The sequence below is a fragment of the Hyla sarda genome, chromosome 11 (genome assembly GCF_029499605.1).
Source record: "Hyla sarda isolate aHylSar1 chromosome 11, aHylSar1.hap1, whole genome shotgun sequence".
Lineage (NCBI taxonomy): Eukaryota > Metazoa > Chordata > Amphibia > Anura > Hylidae > Hyla > Hyla sarda.
The window spans coordinates 4679786-4694559 of record NC_079199.1 but is presented as its reverse complement, the minus strand read 5'-3'; the positions used below and the strand labels follow the sequence as shown (position 1 = coordinate 4694559).

At 44.2% G+C, this 14774-nt stretch overlaps 1 protein-coding gene and 1 long non-coding RNA gene across 2 annotated transcripts in view; one reads left to right on the top strand and one right to left on the bottom strand.

Annotated features, from left to right (window-relative positions):
• Positions 1 to 6: 6 nt before the first annotated feature.
• Positions 7 to 14016, bottom strand: PSMC1 (proteasome 26S subunit, ATPase 1). Its single transcript, XM_056546148.1, has 11 exons — positions 13933 to 14016; positions 11694 to 11747; positions 10043 to 10139; positions 7297 to 7421; positions 7030 to 7215; positions 6552 to 6680; positions 4971 to 5067; positions 4700 to 4889; positions 3457 to 3608; positions 2756 to 2910; positions 7 to 395 (listed from the first exon to the last, which is right to left on the bottom strand). Exons 1-11 carry the CDS (start codon positions 13933 to 13935, stop codon positions 261 to 263), a joined length of 1323 nt encoding a protein of 440 aa, XP_056402123.1. The 5' UTR covers positions 13936 to 14016; the 3' UTR covers positions 7 to 260.
• LOC130295430 (uncharacterized) overlaps positions 13966 to 14774 on the top strand; it is a 67574-nt gene continuing 66765 nt past the window's right edge. The window contains exon 1 of the long non-coding RNA XR_008848827.1: positions 13966 to 14082. This is a non-coding gene — a long non-coding RNA (uncharacterized LOC130295430). The remainder of the gene's footprint in view (positions 14083 to 14774) is intronic.

The following is a 14774-nucleotide window of genomic DNA, read 5'->3' as shown; positions in this document are numbered from 1 at the left end:
GAACAATTTTTCTTATTTTTTAGTTTTTTTTTATTTCACACAACCTCCAGCAGCCGCTATGGCCGCCGGTCCTTATACATGGGGAGCAGACGCTGCGAACAATCTACAGTGAAATGCAGGCAGATGACATGCTGCATGGTTGCCCAACAGAAGACACAATGATGGGAGTTCTAGTCCATTCTTTTGCAGCCGGTGCCCCTCCCCACACACCTATTCCCAGCCAGTGAGTAATAAGAATAGAAAATCTACAGTAAATAAGGTTACAGGTAGAGCCCCTCCGGCGTGCCCTCTTGTTTCTTGTACAGGACGTTCTCTTTTGATTTCTTAAAATCTTCGTTGGTGACTTTCATCCTCCGCTCTCTGAGCGCCATCAGCCCGGCCTCTGTACATATCGCCTGCAGGGGGAGACACGGGTTATGCTGCCGGCTTCACATGTAAGAACTTTACTGACCAATAAATTCTTATACCACAGTCACACCACAGCTGTCCTTTAACTCTTTTGCAGTGTTTCTCAACTTGTGTACCTCCAGCTGTTGCAAAACTACAACTCCCAGCATGCCCGGACAGCCAAAGGCTGTCCGGGCATGCTGAGAGTTGTAGTTTTGCAACAGCTGGAGGCACAAGGGTTGGGAAACACTGCTCTAAGAACAGACTTTCAACTCAATTATGTCAATTATGCAATTACATATGGTGGGAAAGAAATGTATAGTGGCGCCTAATGGTGACACGTACATGAATCTGCAATTATATATAAGTAATAAATTGCAGATTCATGTACGTGTCATCCATAGGTGCCTATATATATTAGATATATATATATATATATATGTCAATGATAAAAACTGCAATAAATATTGATCAGATAAAAAAAAAAAAAATTATATACATATATTTTTTTTTTATCTGATCAATATTTATTGCAGTTTTTATCATTGACTTACTAACCTAAAATCTGCACCATACACAGTACATGTGTACATCCCCTATACGCCACAGGAATACTCTTTGCCCAAGACAATGTCAACAGATCTTCCTGTCAAAATTGGGAACCTCAATGGGTTAAGAGTTAAAGGGGGTTATCCAGGGAGCAGGAAAGGCTTTACCTTTCCTTAAAGGGGTACTCCACCGGAATGTTTTTATTTTTTTAAATCAACTGGTGCCAGAAAGTTAAACAGATTTGTAAATTACTTCTATTAAAAAATCTTAATCCTTCCAGTACTTATCAGCTGCTGTATGCTCCACAAGAAGTTCTTTCCTTTTTGAATTTCCTTTCTGTCTGACCACAGTGCTCTCTGCTGACACCTGTCTGTCTATTTTAGGAACTGTCCAGAGCAGGACCATATCCCCATAGTCAAACCTATGCTGCTCTGGACAGTTCCTGACATGGACAGAGGTGTCAGCAGAGAGCACTGTGGTCAGACAGAAAGGAAATTCAAAAAGAAAAGAACTTCCTGTGGATCATAACAGCAACTGATATGTACTGGAAGGATTACGATTTTTATATAGAAGTAATTTACAAATCTGTTTAACTTTCTGGCACCAGTTAATTTAAAGAAAAAAAAAAAAAAAGTTTTCCAGCGGAGTACCCCTTTAATCCCCGACACTTTATGTCCACCTTGATGTCATAACTTCAGGTCTATGAGATCGATTGTTCGACTGCGGAAATTTATACAAGTGTTTTGTGTGTGAATAGTCACAGACTGTGTATTATGCAGAGGACAAAAAAACCTGTTTAACTTCTTTAGGGTCTATTCGCACGTACAGTATCCTGCGCATATTTGATGTTCAGGATTTAAAGCTGCAGAGTTCAAGGTAAACTAAATGACTGAACAAAGCTTCATATCCTGTGCAGGACACTGTATGTGTGAATAGACCCTAAAAGTATTATCCAGACTTATGGAAATGCTATCAAGAGCATCGGATCTGACTCCTAACACAACTCCAGCACTTATCAGCTGCTGTATGCTGCACAGGAAGTTATTTTTCTAAATGTCTTTCCAGTCTGACCACAGTGCTCTCTGCTGACACCTTTGTCCATGTCAGGAGCTGTCCAGAGTAGGAACAAATCCCCATAGCAAACCTCTCCTGCTCTGGACAGTTCCTGACACGGACAGAGGTGTCAGTAGAGAGCACTGTCGTCAGACAAAGAAAATTTAAAAAGAAAAGAACTTCCTCTGATGCATACAGCAGCTGATAAGTACCGAAAGGGTTAAGATTTTTATATAGAAGTAATTTACAAGTCTGTTTAACGTTCTGGCACCGGTTGATAAAAAAAAATTGTTTTTCACCGGAGTAGGCCATCAGTTTTATAAGGCTGCATAGTCCCCTTAAATTGTAGCCAGGGTCTGTCTGCAGGGCTGTTTCCATGGTCCCTGCCCCCTACATTGCATTAAAGTCCAGGAACCCAATAACGGGAAAGAGAGACCAGAAATGTAATCCAGAGGGAGTATGGAGCAACCTTACATCAATTTAAGGCCATGTTCACACAGTGGAAATTCTGCAGAATGTCTGCATGGAAAACACAGGCAGACATTCTGCAAACTGCATGTTCTGCATTTCCAAGCGGATTCCGCAAAAAGAATTGACGCGTCATTGATGACCGGAATTTCTGTTGAGGAAACATCTGCCGTGGAATTTCCAGCGTGTGGACGGTGCAGCAGGTTCCTATTGAAAACAATGCTGTGCAGGAAATTTTCTGCAGAAATTCCGCCATGTGAACATGGCCTGACACAGTAACCCCACTGAAGGGACCGACCTTTATATCGGCTCCGGACAGGTCGTCTTTCGCCATGATTAAATCGTCCAGCGTGACATCATCAGCCAGCGTCATGCGGCTCGTGTGGATCTGGAAGATTCTCTTCTTGGTCTTTTCATCTGGTAGAGGGAATTCAATCTTTCTGTCGATACGACCTGAGTGTAAAAGAAGGAAAGTTATACAAGTTACTCTGTGTATAGCAAGAGGTTAAAAATGTAAAATGTTATTTAACGTAAAAATCTTAAAATGCAGACTACAGAGCCAAAAAATGACCCCACACACTTCCCAGGTCCCTAGGACTCTGATGGATAAGACGCTTCATGGGAGTCAATGAGAGCGCAGCTATAGTGTAGAGCCAGTCACCTATTACTATGACTTCACCCATCAGATCTAGAACCCTTAGCCCGCCAGGTAATCGTATGAACCTACAGAATAAAGATAGCCCCCAAACGTTACAAAATGGCTTTTTTTTCTCTTCCATTTTGTCGCACAATGATTTTTTTCCCGTTCCGCCGTAGATTTTTGGGTAAAATGACTGATGTCATTACAAAGTAGAATTGTTGGCGCAAAAAATAAGCCATCATATGGATTTTTAGGTGCAAAATTGTAAGGGTTATGATTTTTAAAAGGTAAGGAGGAAAAAATGAAAGTGCAAAAACGGAAAAACGCTCGGTCCTAAGAAGACACGTGTTCATCTGTACCTGGCCGGATTAACGCTGGATCCAGGGTTTCTATCCTGTTGGTGGCCATAATGACTTTCACGTCACCCCGAGAATCAAACCCGTCCAGCTGGTTGAGCAGCTCCAACATGGTCCTCTGAATCTCCCGCTCACCACCGGAGTTAGAGTCATATCTGTAATGGAAGATTAGATACGCGTCACCTTCATACTGTACACTGTTCTGCCACTTGCGATGAGAATCTCCTGGAACATTTATTTCATTGCTTATAGGGGAAAATCTCCTGCCAACCCCACTGACTGGACCCCGCTGTGCTGCATTCTCTTCATTGTTTGCCGGTTCAGCACCATGCTGTCTGCAGTGACAGTAAAGGACCTAAACAGAGCAGGGACTAGGATGTAATACCAGACGAAGGTAAACGTATGGACCTGTGCATGGTGCAGCACTTGCTTGAGCACATGAGCCATTTTAATCATCTAATCTAGTGCTTCCTAATCAGGGTGCCTCCAGCTGTTGCAAAACTACAACTCCCAGCATGCCCGGACAGCCAAAGGCCAGTGTTTCCCCAACCAGAGTCCCTCCTGCTGTGGCAAGACTACAACTACTAGCATTACCGGACAGCCATAGGGCAGAATTTCCCAACCAGGGTGTTTCCGGCTATTGCAAAACTACAACTCCCAGCATGAACGGACAGCCAAAGACCAGTGTTTCCCCAACCAGGGTCCCTCCAGCTGTTGCAAGACTACCATTACCAGTATGCCCGGACAGCTGTAGGGCAGTATTTCCCAACCAGGGTGCCTCCAGCAGTTCTAAACCACCATTACCAGCATTCCCAGACAGCCATAGGGCAGTATTTCCCAACCAGGGTGCCTCCAGCTGTTCTAAACTACCATTACCAGCATTCCCAGACAGCCATAGGGCAGTATTTCCCAACCAGGGTGCCTCCAGCTGTTGCAAAACTACAACTCCCAGCATGCCCGGACAGCCGTTGGCTGTCCGGGCATGCTGGGAGTTGTAGTTTTGTAACAGCTGGAGGCACCCTGGTTGGGAAGCACTGATCTAATCAGTGGCGCATTAGCTGTCAATTTTGTAGATCCAGATAACATATTTCAGGTCAAATCCAAGTATAAACATCTAATATAAAAAACACAACCTCCTTCTGCCTGACCTTCCATAAAGGACCGTGATGTTAGAACTACAATCACCAGCATGTCCTTCCAGTCAGAGGGAATACACAGCAACGATACCGGGATCCTCAGCTCTTACCTCTTTGTGCCGATGGCATCAATCTCATCAATGAACACTATAGAGGGTGCGTGCTCTTCGGCCACTCTGAACAGCTCACGGACCAGTTTGGGACCATCGCCCAAGTATTTCTGGATCAGCTCTGAGCCCACCACCCTCAGGAACGTGGCAGACGTCTGGTTGGCTACGGCTTTGGCCAGGAGGGTTTTCCCTGTGAAGATCGATCAGTCAGATGATATATATATATGGACTTGAACAATATAAATCAGAAAAGTTCCCGTGGGTACAGTACCTGTGCCAGGGGGGCCATAGAGAATGACACCTTTGGGTGGTTTAATGCCCATCTCTTCATAATACTCTGGATGGGTGAGGGGAAGCTCCACAGACTCCTACAGGACAAACATCACACAGACACTTAATAACAGGTGTATAACTACTATATATCCTAATCCCATAGAGATACCAGCAGCAGTATACAGATAGAGCTGGAGGAGGTGTATAACTACTATATATCCTAATCCCATAGGGATACCAGCAGCAGTATACAGACAGAGCTGGAGGAGAGGTGTATAACTACAGTATATCATAATCCCATAGAGAGCTGCAGCAGTATACAGAGATCTGGAGGAGGTATATAACCACAATATATCCTAATCCCATAGAGATACCAGCAGCAGTAAACAGATAGAGCTGGAGGAGAGATGTATAACTACAATATATACTAACCCCATAGAGATACCAGCAGCAGTATACAGATAGAGCTGGAGGAGGTGTATAACTACAATATATCCTAACCATATAGAGAGAAGCAGCAGTATACAGATAGAGCTGGAGGAGAGATGTATAACTACAATATATCCTAATCCCATAGAAGTAACAGCAGCAGTATACAGATAGAGCTGGAGGAGAGGTGTATAACTACTATATATCCTAACCCCATAGAGATACCAGGAGCAGTATACAGATAGAGCTGGAGGAGAGGTGTATAACTACAGTATATCCTAATCCCATAGAGAGCAGCAGCAGTATACAGAGAGCTGGAGGAGGTGTATAACTACAATTTATCCTAATCCCATAGAGATACCAGCAGCAGTATACAGATAGAGCTGGAGGAGGTGTATAACTACAATATATCCTAATCCCATAGAGGTAACAGCAGCAGTATACAGATAGAGCTGGAGGAGAGGTGTATAACTACAGTATATCCTAATCCCATAGAGAGCAGCAGCAGTATACAGATAGAGCTGGAGGAGAGGTGTATTACTACAATATATCCTAATCCCATCGAGATCACAGCAGTATAAAGAGAGCTGGAGGAGAGGTGTATAACCACAATATATCCTAATCCCATAGGGATACCAGAAGCAGTATACAGATAGAGCTGGAGGGGAGGGATCCGGATGTGTTCATGGTACATTACAACCTATGGACATGAACAGCAGTGCTTTGATGTATGGGAACAATCTTTATGATATGGAAACAATTTATGGCTGGGTTCACACAGTATTTTTTGCCGAAACCAGGGGTAGAGAAGACAGGAAAAGCTGCATATTTTTATTATAGTTTTTCTCACAAAAGTAGTTAGGTCAGTACTGTAGGTATAGGTGGGTGCCAGGGATAAGGTAAGTCCGATCGAGGTAAAGAAATCCCGGCACAGAGCGTCTCTGCTGATAAAGTATTTCTGTATACATACATAATCGCAGCACGCGTTTATTTTATTCAGGCAAGGTATATACATAAATACTTTATCCGCAGAGACTTGGTGTGCCCGGATCTCTTTTCCTATGTTTTCAACCCTTTTCTGGTTTTTGCCTAAAAATACCGACCACAATACTGCCCTAAATCTACACGATACATAGAAGTCTGGGGTCACCTTGATCTCCTGGATCTGGTTGTCCAGTCCTCCGATATCAGCGTACGTCTCCTGAGGAGCCTTCTCCACCTTCATCACAGTCACCAGGGGGTCCGTGTCATCCATGAGGACCCCGATGACGGCGTGAACCTGAGCGAAGCGAAGAATAAAGAGGATTAGTAACAGAGCTTCACCCTGCGTATTAGGACCAAAGGTGACCAGGATACATCAAACCTAAGGGGCTTCTCTCTATAGCAGTGTTTCCCAAGCAGGCTGCCTCCAGCTGTTGCAAGACTACAACTCCCAGCATGCCCGAACAGCATTTGGCTAGGGTTTCCCAACCAGAGTGCCTCCAGCTGTTGCAAAACTACAACTTCCAGCATGCCTGGACAGTCAATGGCTATCCGGGCATGCTGAAAGTTGTAGTTTTGCAACAGCTGGAGGCACCCTAGTTTAATGCCTTTTCGTATCCCTGCTCTTTGCTCCTCTACGTCCTCACCTTATGGTTCAGTAGGACAGAACATCCCGGCTCCAGCAGATCTTTATCCACAAACGAGAGGATGCTGACGTAATGCTCCGATCCCACCGAGGTGGAGACGATGGCGTGGTTGTCGTCGATGATTTCCTCCAAGGTTCCCACAGACATGGGTGTCCCCCGCAGGTCATCAACCTTAGATCTCTCCTCCTGCAGACAGGAAAGCACATTTAATACCGTCCCCCCCTGGGCCCCCCGTGTCACCTGACCTGTATATAGCGGCTCCTATACCTCCTGCTTCTCCTCCAGGGGCTTCATCTGCTCCTGGTTTCGGATGAACTCTTCCTCCATGAGGAGATAGTCCTTTATTCTCTCCAGCTTCAGCAGCTTCAGCCTGCACTGTGTGTGGGGGGTGACTAGGAAAGAACAAAGACATATAAAACCTCCCTGAATTAGCCGGATGACCACAAATATCGTCACATTTCACAGAAAGTTGTCACCCAGCTTTGCCAAGGTGCTGAAAAGTTAAAGGGGTATTCCAGGGAAAAACTTTTTTTTCATATATCTACTGGCTCCAGAAAGTTAAACAGATTTGTAAATTACTTCTATTAAAAAATCTTAATCCTTTGAGTACTTATGAGCTTCTAAAGTTAAGGTTGTACTTTTCTGTCTAATTGCTCACTGATGACACGTGTCTCGGGAACCGCCCAGTTTAGAAGAGGTTTGCTATGGGGATTTGCTTCTAAACTGGGCGGTTCCCGAGAAACGTGTCATAGAAAAGACAGAAAAGAACAACCTTAACTTTAGAAGCTCATAAGTACTGAACGGATTAAGATTTTTTTAATAGAAGTAATTTACAAATCTGTTTAACTTTCTGGAGCCAGTTGAGATATATATTATTTATATATATTATTTATATATATATATTATATATATTATATATAATATATATATATATATATATATATATATATAAAAAGTTTTTTCCTGGAATACCCCTTTAAATGCGCCGTCACTTATGTTTTAGAGCAATGGTCTTCAAACCTGCGGACCTCCAGATGTAGCAAAACTACAACTCCCAGCATGCCCGGACAGCCGTTGGCTGTCCGGGCATGCTGGGAGTTGTAGATTTGCAACATCTGGAGGTCCGCAGGTTGAAGACCACTGCTTTAGAGTCACGCCTACGATTTTGATCAGTCAGGGTCTAAGTGTTCAGACCTTGACTGATCATTAGAACGAGTTGGGAGTAGAGCACGCCAATCCTATTCTCTCCCGCCTCTGTGCCATGTGACCAGGACAAACCTACCATGTAAGTCTATGGGATTGTCTCGGGTGCTGGCACAGAAAGCAGGGAGAGAAGCGCTCAGCCACGTGCTTCTCTCCTTTGCTCGTTCTAGCAGAAGCTCGGGGTCTGAGCACAACCAATAAAACCTTTTAATGTCTGTAGAGCAAATCAATAGCAACATGTTCTATAGCGGAACATAAGTGTTCCTGCCATGTTTATGTCCCGGAATAATGGCGATAATCTGGGCACACGCATTTCTCCGTACTGAACACTGCAGTGTGTCAGGGTACTCAAGCTGATGTTGTGCTCCACAGATATAATGGTAGGAACAATTATGTTCAGTAGAGATGACCGAACTTACAGTAAATTCGATTCGTCACGAACTTCTCGGCTCGGCAGTTGACGACTTATCCTGCATAAATTAGTTCAGCTTTCTGGTGCTCCCGGGGGCTGGAAAAGGTGGATACAGTCCTAGGAGACTCTTTCCTAGGACTGTATCCACCTTTTCCAGCCCACCGGAACTCCTGAAAGCTGAACTAATTTATGCAGGATAAGTCATCAACTGCCGAGCCGAGAAGTTCGTGACGAATCGAATTCACTGTAAGTTCGCTCATCTCTAATGTTCAGATAAAGGGGTAAAAAATATAGCGACAGGCTCCAATTATAGATGTATAGTTAATACGCAACCCAGCCATTATTAGACTAGGTAAAATGCCCACTCTTTATCCCTCACTATAGATGTATTAAAACTTAAAGGGGTTATCCAGGAAAAAAACATATATATATATCTCTATCTATATACTGGCTCCAGAAAGTTAAACAGATTTGTAAATTACTTCTATTAAAAAAATCTTAATCCTTTCAGTACTTATGAGCTGCTAAAGTTGAGTTGTTCTTTTCTGTCTATGTTCTCTCTGATGACACCTGCCTCGGGAACTGTCCAGAGCAGAAGCAAATCCCCATAGCAAACCTCTTCTACTCTGTGCAGTTCCCGAGACCGACAGAGATGTCAGCAGAGAGCACTGTTGTCAGACAGATAAGAACAACTCAACTTTAGCAGCTGATAATTATTGGAAGGATTAAGATTTTTTTTAATAGAATAAATTTACAAATCTGTAACTTTCTTGAGACAGTTGATAAATAAAATAAAAAAATTAAAAAGTTTTTCCCTGGAAATAATAAAAAAAAAAGTGTAAAAGTTTTTCCCTGGAATACCCCTTTAATCCTCCTAGTTATGCAGTGATATGACAGCAGGGAAGTATCAATGCATAACTAGACAGAAAACTAGGAAAGCTGGGTGACGACTCATCTAGGAGCTGTACTAATGCTCATTTTGGCAGCAGCACAGCTTTCCCAGGAGCTGATAACCATAAAATGATTATAGACTATTTTTAACCCTCTCCTGGTAGGTTACCCCTGCAGGATACATAATCTGTATGTACATGACACAAGCACTATGAGGACAGACAGTGAATATCTGACTAATGTCTGACCGCTGGTACCTGCTCTCCCATCCCCGGCAGGAAGCTGAACACTACAGAAGACATGGTAGAGTGAGGCTCTGTCCGTGGCTTCTGTAGGATATATGTGACAGCACCCATACCGCCACGTCACTGCCAGGAACGAGGGGACAGATCTGTCTTCAATTGTGGGGTCCCAGCAGTGAGACCTCCAGAGACTGGACGGAATATATAAGATTATTATTAGTGTGACGCTTCAGGGGCAGAGAAGTGACAGAACAGCAGAGCTCACCGAGCGGGAGTTTACTGGCGGCATCGGGCCCCTTTGTCTTCTTTTTCTTCTTTCCCACCCTGGTGGGGACGGGCGGCTCGTACTTTTTCTTCTTGTCCTTATAGATAAAAACAGGAGTCACTTACAGCACGAGTAGAAGGAGATAAAGACGTATACGCGGAGATTCCAATAATCGTTTACACTTCTGGATTATCAGACGTCTGCACAGATCAGCTCCCTGCGTCTCCAGAGAATTACGGTGAAGTCTCCAATGTCAGCAGACGTCAGGAACTTTACCGTCACTGACCAGAGGAAAGGCCGAAACGTACAGAGACTATAGACCAGCATGAACCCATTACTGTCACATGGCGGATTATCTGGATTTATATCCTGATTATATCTATAATGTGCTGAATATTCCTGTAGACTACAGAACACATATCAATACTACAGGATAAGACTGAAAAATGTCTGCATATAGGTTTGTTTATGCATATGTAAATAAATATATATATCCTGCGAACCTATACAGTGACCCCCCCCCCCCCGACCTACGATCATTTCAACATACGATGGCCTCTCAGAGCCCATCACATGGTGAAGGCAGCACCAACATACGATGCTTTTGTATGTCGGGGCCATCGCATAAACGGCTATCCCTCAGCGCAGACTGCTTCAGCTGCCACCGGATAGCCGTTTACGGCTTGTGGTCCGCTGACGATCACTTACCTGTCTTCGGGGCTCCGGCGCGTCCTCTTCGGGATCCCCTGCATCGTCGGCGCTCTCCATCGTCATCATCATGTCGCTACGCACGCCGTCCCGTCATCCAATAGGAGCGGCGTGATGGCGGCAACGGAGAGCGAGGATGCCGGGGAAGCAGAGGCCTTGCCTGAGCGTCAGGGAAACCACGGGGATGTGGCGACAGCGATGGAAGGCGACAGTCCGAAGCGGCGGGGACAGGTGAGTACAACTTCCTATACCAGTGGTCTTCAACCTGCGGACCTCCAGATGTTGCAAAACTACAACTCCCAGCATGCCCAGACAGCCAACATCTGGAGGTCCGCAGGTTGTAGACCACTGTCCTATACTTTACATTGCACGGATCCCTCAACATACGATGGTTTCAACAAACGATGGTCCATTTGGAATGGATTACCATCGTATGTTGGCATTAGCCACTATGAAGCGAGCTCAGCTCCTGAGCTTGCTTCATACACCTGCCGCACGGCTGCGCCTTTTATAAACGGCAGCCAGCCATGGTGGGGTTAACCTCCTCCCAGCGCTCGGCACTGCTGGGAGGGGAAGCAGTAAAACTCACGCCGGAGCAGCCGGACAGCGCTTCACAGAGGATGAGAATACAGCAGCCGCTGGGAGCAGAGCGGGGATCAGAGGCTCCCATGCTGCGTGGCCCAGCCCCTCCGCCGTTTCCACTCCCAACATAAATCACAAAATCTTTATATCGCAATCCCCAATTATCGCAATTTGATTGGGATAGCGATATATCGTGCAGCTGTAAACTGAAGAGAACTATTAAAAACCCTCGGGATAGGTTTTTAGTCTCAAGGGGGGGCAGATGACAGGGGGTGACCCAGCAGATGACAGGGAGTGACACGGCAGATGACAGGGGGTGACACGGCAGATGATTGGGGTGATGCTCTGCAGGGCGACTTACCTTGTCATCCTTCTTCCCTCCTCCAGGTCCATGTCCTCCGCTCTGACTTTGACCCTGGAAAAAACAAACAACAGATCAGTCTGGATCAGTGACAGGTTATTGTTATGGTGAAGGATATAGAGGAGCTGAGAGATCGTGTCCTGTACGACCCCAAAAGTGTCACCCGCAACTGATCCAGCCCAGCGGCCATCACTGGGAACCAGCAGGAGAAACAGTTGTACACTGTGTGTGTGTGTGTGTGTGTGTGTGTGGGGGGGGTGCGAACCCCATTGTCATCAGTTTATGAAGCGCTGGAGGGGACACCGGTTATAGCAGCGAGCAGTTTGCAGCACCCGGATTTTACCTCCAGCATACAATAAAACTTGTGTAAATGGGTATAATATAGGGGAATGGATATATTAGTGATCTCTCAACAGTTATTCTATCACTGTTGTGTAACTACAACTCCTAGCATGCCCTGAAAGCCTCAGGCTATAAGTACGTGCTGGAGGCATAAGTTTTGAAATAGCTGGAGAGTTATAGGTTAAAGATCACTGGACTGTATATATAGAAATAGAGGAGTGAGTATGTTTTTTTTTTTTTTTGTTTTTTTTGTCCTGTCGTTTCCTACTAATGGGAAAGGAAGACTATATAAATGTATAAATGTTGCCACTTAGCGGCCCAATCCACTGTAATGACCCAAGTGTAGTCGACCAGTGATGACATAAAGATAATGTAATACAAAGAAAAACGTGTGAAGAACGGCCTGGAGTCACAAGTACAGTGTGGGAGGCCATTAAAGTGAATGGGGTCCCTGCTGGTACGTGGCAGAATATATGAGCCACAGAACGCTGATGTATCCCAGAAACATGAGAGAATCTACAGAAATATATATGAGGGGAAAAGGAGGATTAAAAAACAACAACTGGTAAAAACTGGTGATTTTTCAGTAGAAAATTGTATAAAATGCCGGATGACGCCGGATGTGTCCTTGATCCTGAGGTGACAGATGACTGTACATCCAGCCCTAGGACGTGTTCACACCAGTGTTCGGTGCATGTTCCAACAAAATGACACCGCACTTTATATGGTCAAATTACAAATCATGCTGTAAAGTTATTGGGTCTGTCAGGCCCTGCTGGTGTCCTAGGGATCTACTGAATCCATTTTTATTTTTAAATATACATAAATTAATATAGATGCAAATCGAAAAATGTTGCAGTATCTTGTAATAACCTTTTTATTGGACTAACAGAATTTTGTAGAGAATCTTTCGGGATTCCTCCCTTTATAAAGTCCAAAGCAAATCTAATCTCACAAGGAGAAGACACAGGTTACATCTCACAGATATGCAGGGGTTAAAACAATAGATAAGAATTCACACAGGACAATTTAGGGCCCATCTTAGTGTGAATTCTCCACATCTATTAACCCCTGCATATCTGTGAGATGTAACCTGTGTCTTCTCCTTGTGAGATTAGATTTGCTTTGGACTTTATAAAGGGAGGAATCCCGAAAGATTCTCTACAAAATTCTGTTAGTCCAATAAAAAGGTTATTACAGGATACTGCAACATTTTTGGATTTGTATCACTGGACTAATACGGCTTCTCAAATTTACTATATAATTGTATATACTACCAGTTATTGTGTGTGTATATATGGGGACATATATAAGTGTGCATGTGTGTATATCGATTAATATGTCGAATATATATATATCTCTCTCCAGAGGTGTATCTGTATATAAGGGTATATAGGGTTGTACACATATACTATCGGTGTTTACAGGAAATGACACACACATATATATATATAAAATAATTGTATATACTACCAGTTATTATTTGGGGGGGGGGGGGTATATATATCTCCAGAGGTGTATGTGTGTATATAGCTATATAGGGTTGTACATATACTATCGGTGTTTACAGGAAATGATACATTCATATATATAAAATAATTGCATATACTACCAGTTATTATGGGGGGAGGGGTATATATATATATCTCCAGAGGTGTATGTGTGTATATAGCTATATAGGGTTGTACATATACTATCGGTGTTTACAGGAAATGATACATTCATATATATGTAAAAAAAATGGCCTCCTCCTCAGTCTCCCCCTTCGCTGTATATTTCGGGTCTCCCCCCGGTCTATATCACCCCCGCAGCCGCCTCTGCCCTCTCCCCCTCAGTATAAGGCCCCGGTAGTCGCCGGTAATTCACCCGGTTCCCGGAGAAAAAGATGCTCACTCACCATGTCTGCCGCTGCTCTCTAACCGGAAACACGTCACTGCACGGCGGCCGCGCTGGGTCACACTCCGCAGGAGGACTGAACGCGAAGCGGAAAATGTCCGCCGTCACCATAGAAACCAATATGGTCTCCTCCCCGTGACTGTGAATAATAGTAAGAAAGTAATAATAGTAATGAAGTCACCATGAATTATACACGAGAAGGGGTTCAGCCATTGTGTTTACTGATGGGTCCTCAAAATATCGGCGCTTGTTCACACAGTAAATTAAAGAGTCCATCCATGCGCTTTTTAATATGGATTTATATACTATACAGTATAGAGTTTACAGTGGAAGTGACTTGTTAAGGCAGTGGTCTCCTACTTGTGGCTCGCTAGCTGTTGCACAACTACAATTCCCAGCATGCCCAGATAGCCAACGACTGTCCGGGCATGCTGGGAGTTGTAGTTATGCAACAGCTGGAGTGCCACATGTGGGAGACCAATGTGTCAGGACATGCGCACGTTTGAATCTGCGCCACAGGTTTGCATTAAAAACAACCTCCCTTTCACAATGCGGCTCATTTACACTGGAGAAATTCCATAGAAGAATCCGCTGCAGATTTCATAAGCTGCGGATGATATCAATGGGAGCTTCCATGTTGAAACACCGAGACTATGTTCACACCTTGAATTTTCCATGCAGACATTACGTAGTGTGGTGTCCCGGTACCGTATTTTATACGTTACCTTTGTAGAGGTCCCCATAGTCAGAGTCCCTAGGACGTTGGGGTCCCTCTTCTGTAGTTATCCCCTTGTCACCCCTCAGTTAGTCAATGACTATATAGAAGTTCATATAAGTATAGAT

Excerpts from the sequence above, each read along its gene's own strand:
- PSMC1 (XM_056546148.1), bottom strand. Across the intron at positions 7,216-7,296 it reads CCCTGGAGGAGAAGCAGGAG|GAGGAGAGATCTAAGGTTGA; the intron begins GTATAGGAGCCG and ends TCCTGTCTGCAG. Across the intron at positions 4,890-4,970 it reads CTATGGCCCCCCTGGCACAG|GGAAAACCCTCCTGGCCAAA; the intron begins GTACTGTACCCA and ends CGATCTTCACAG.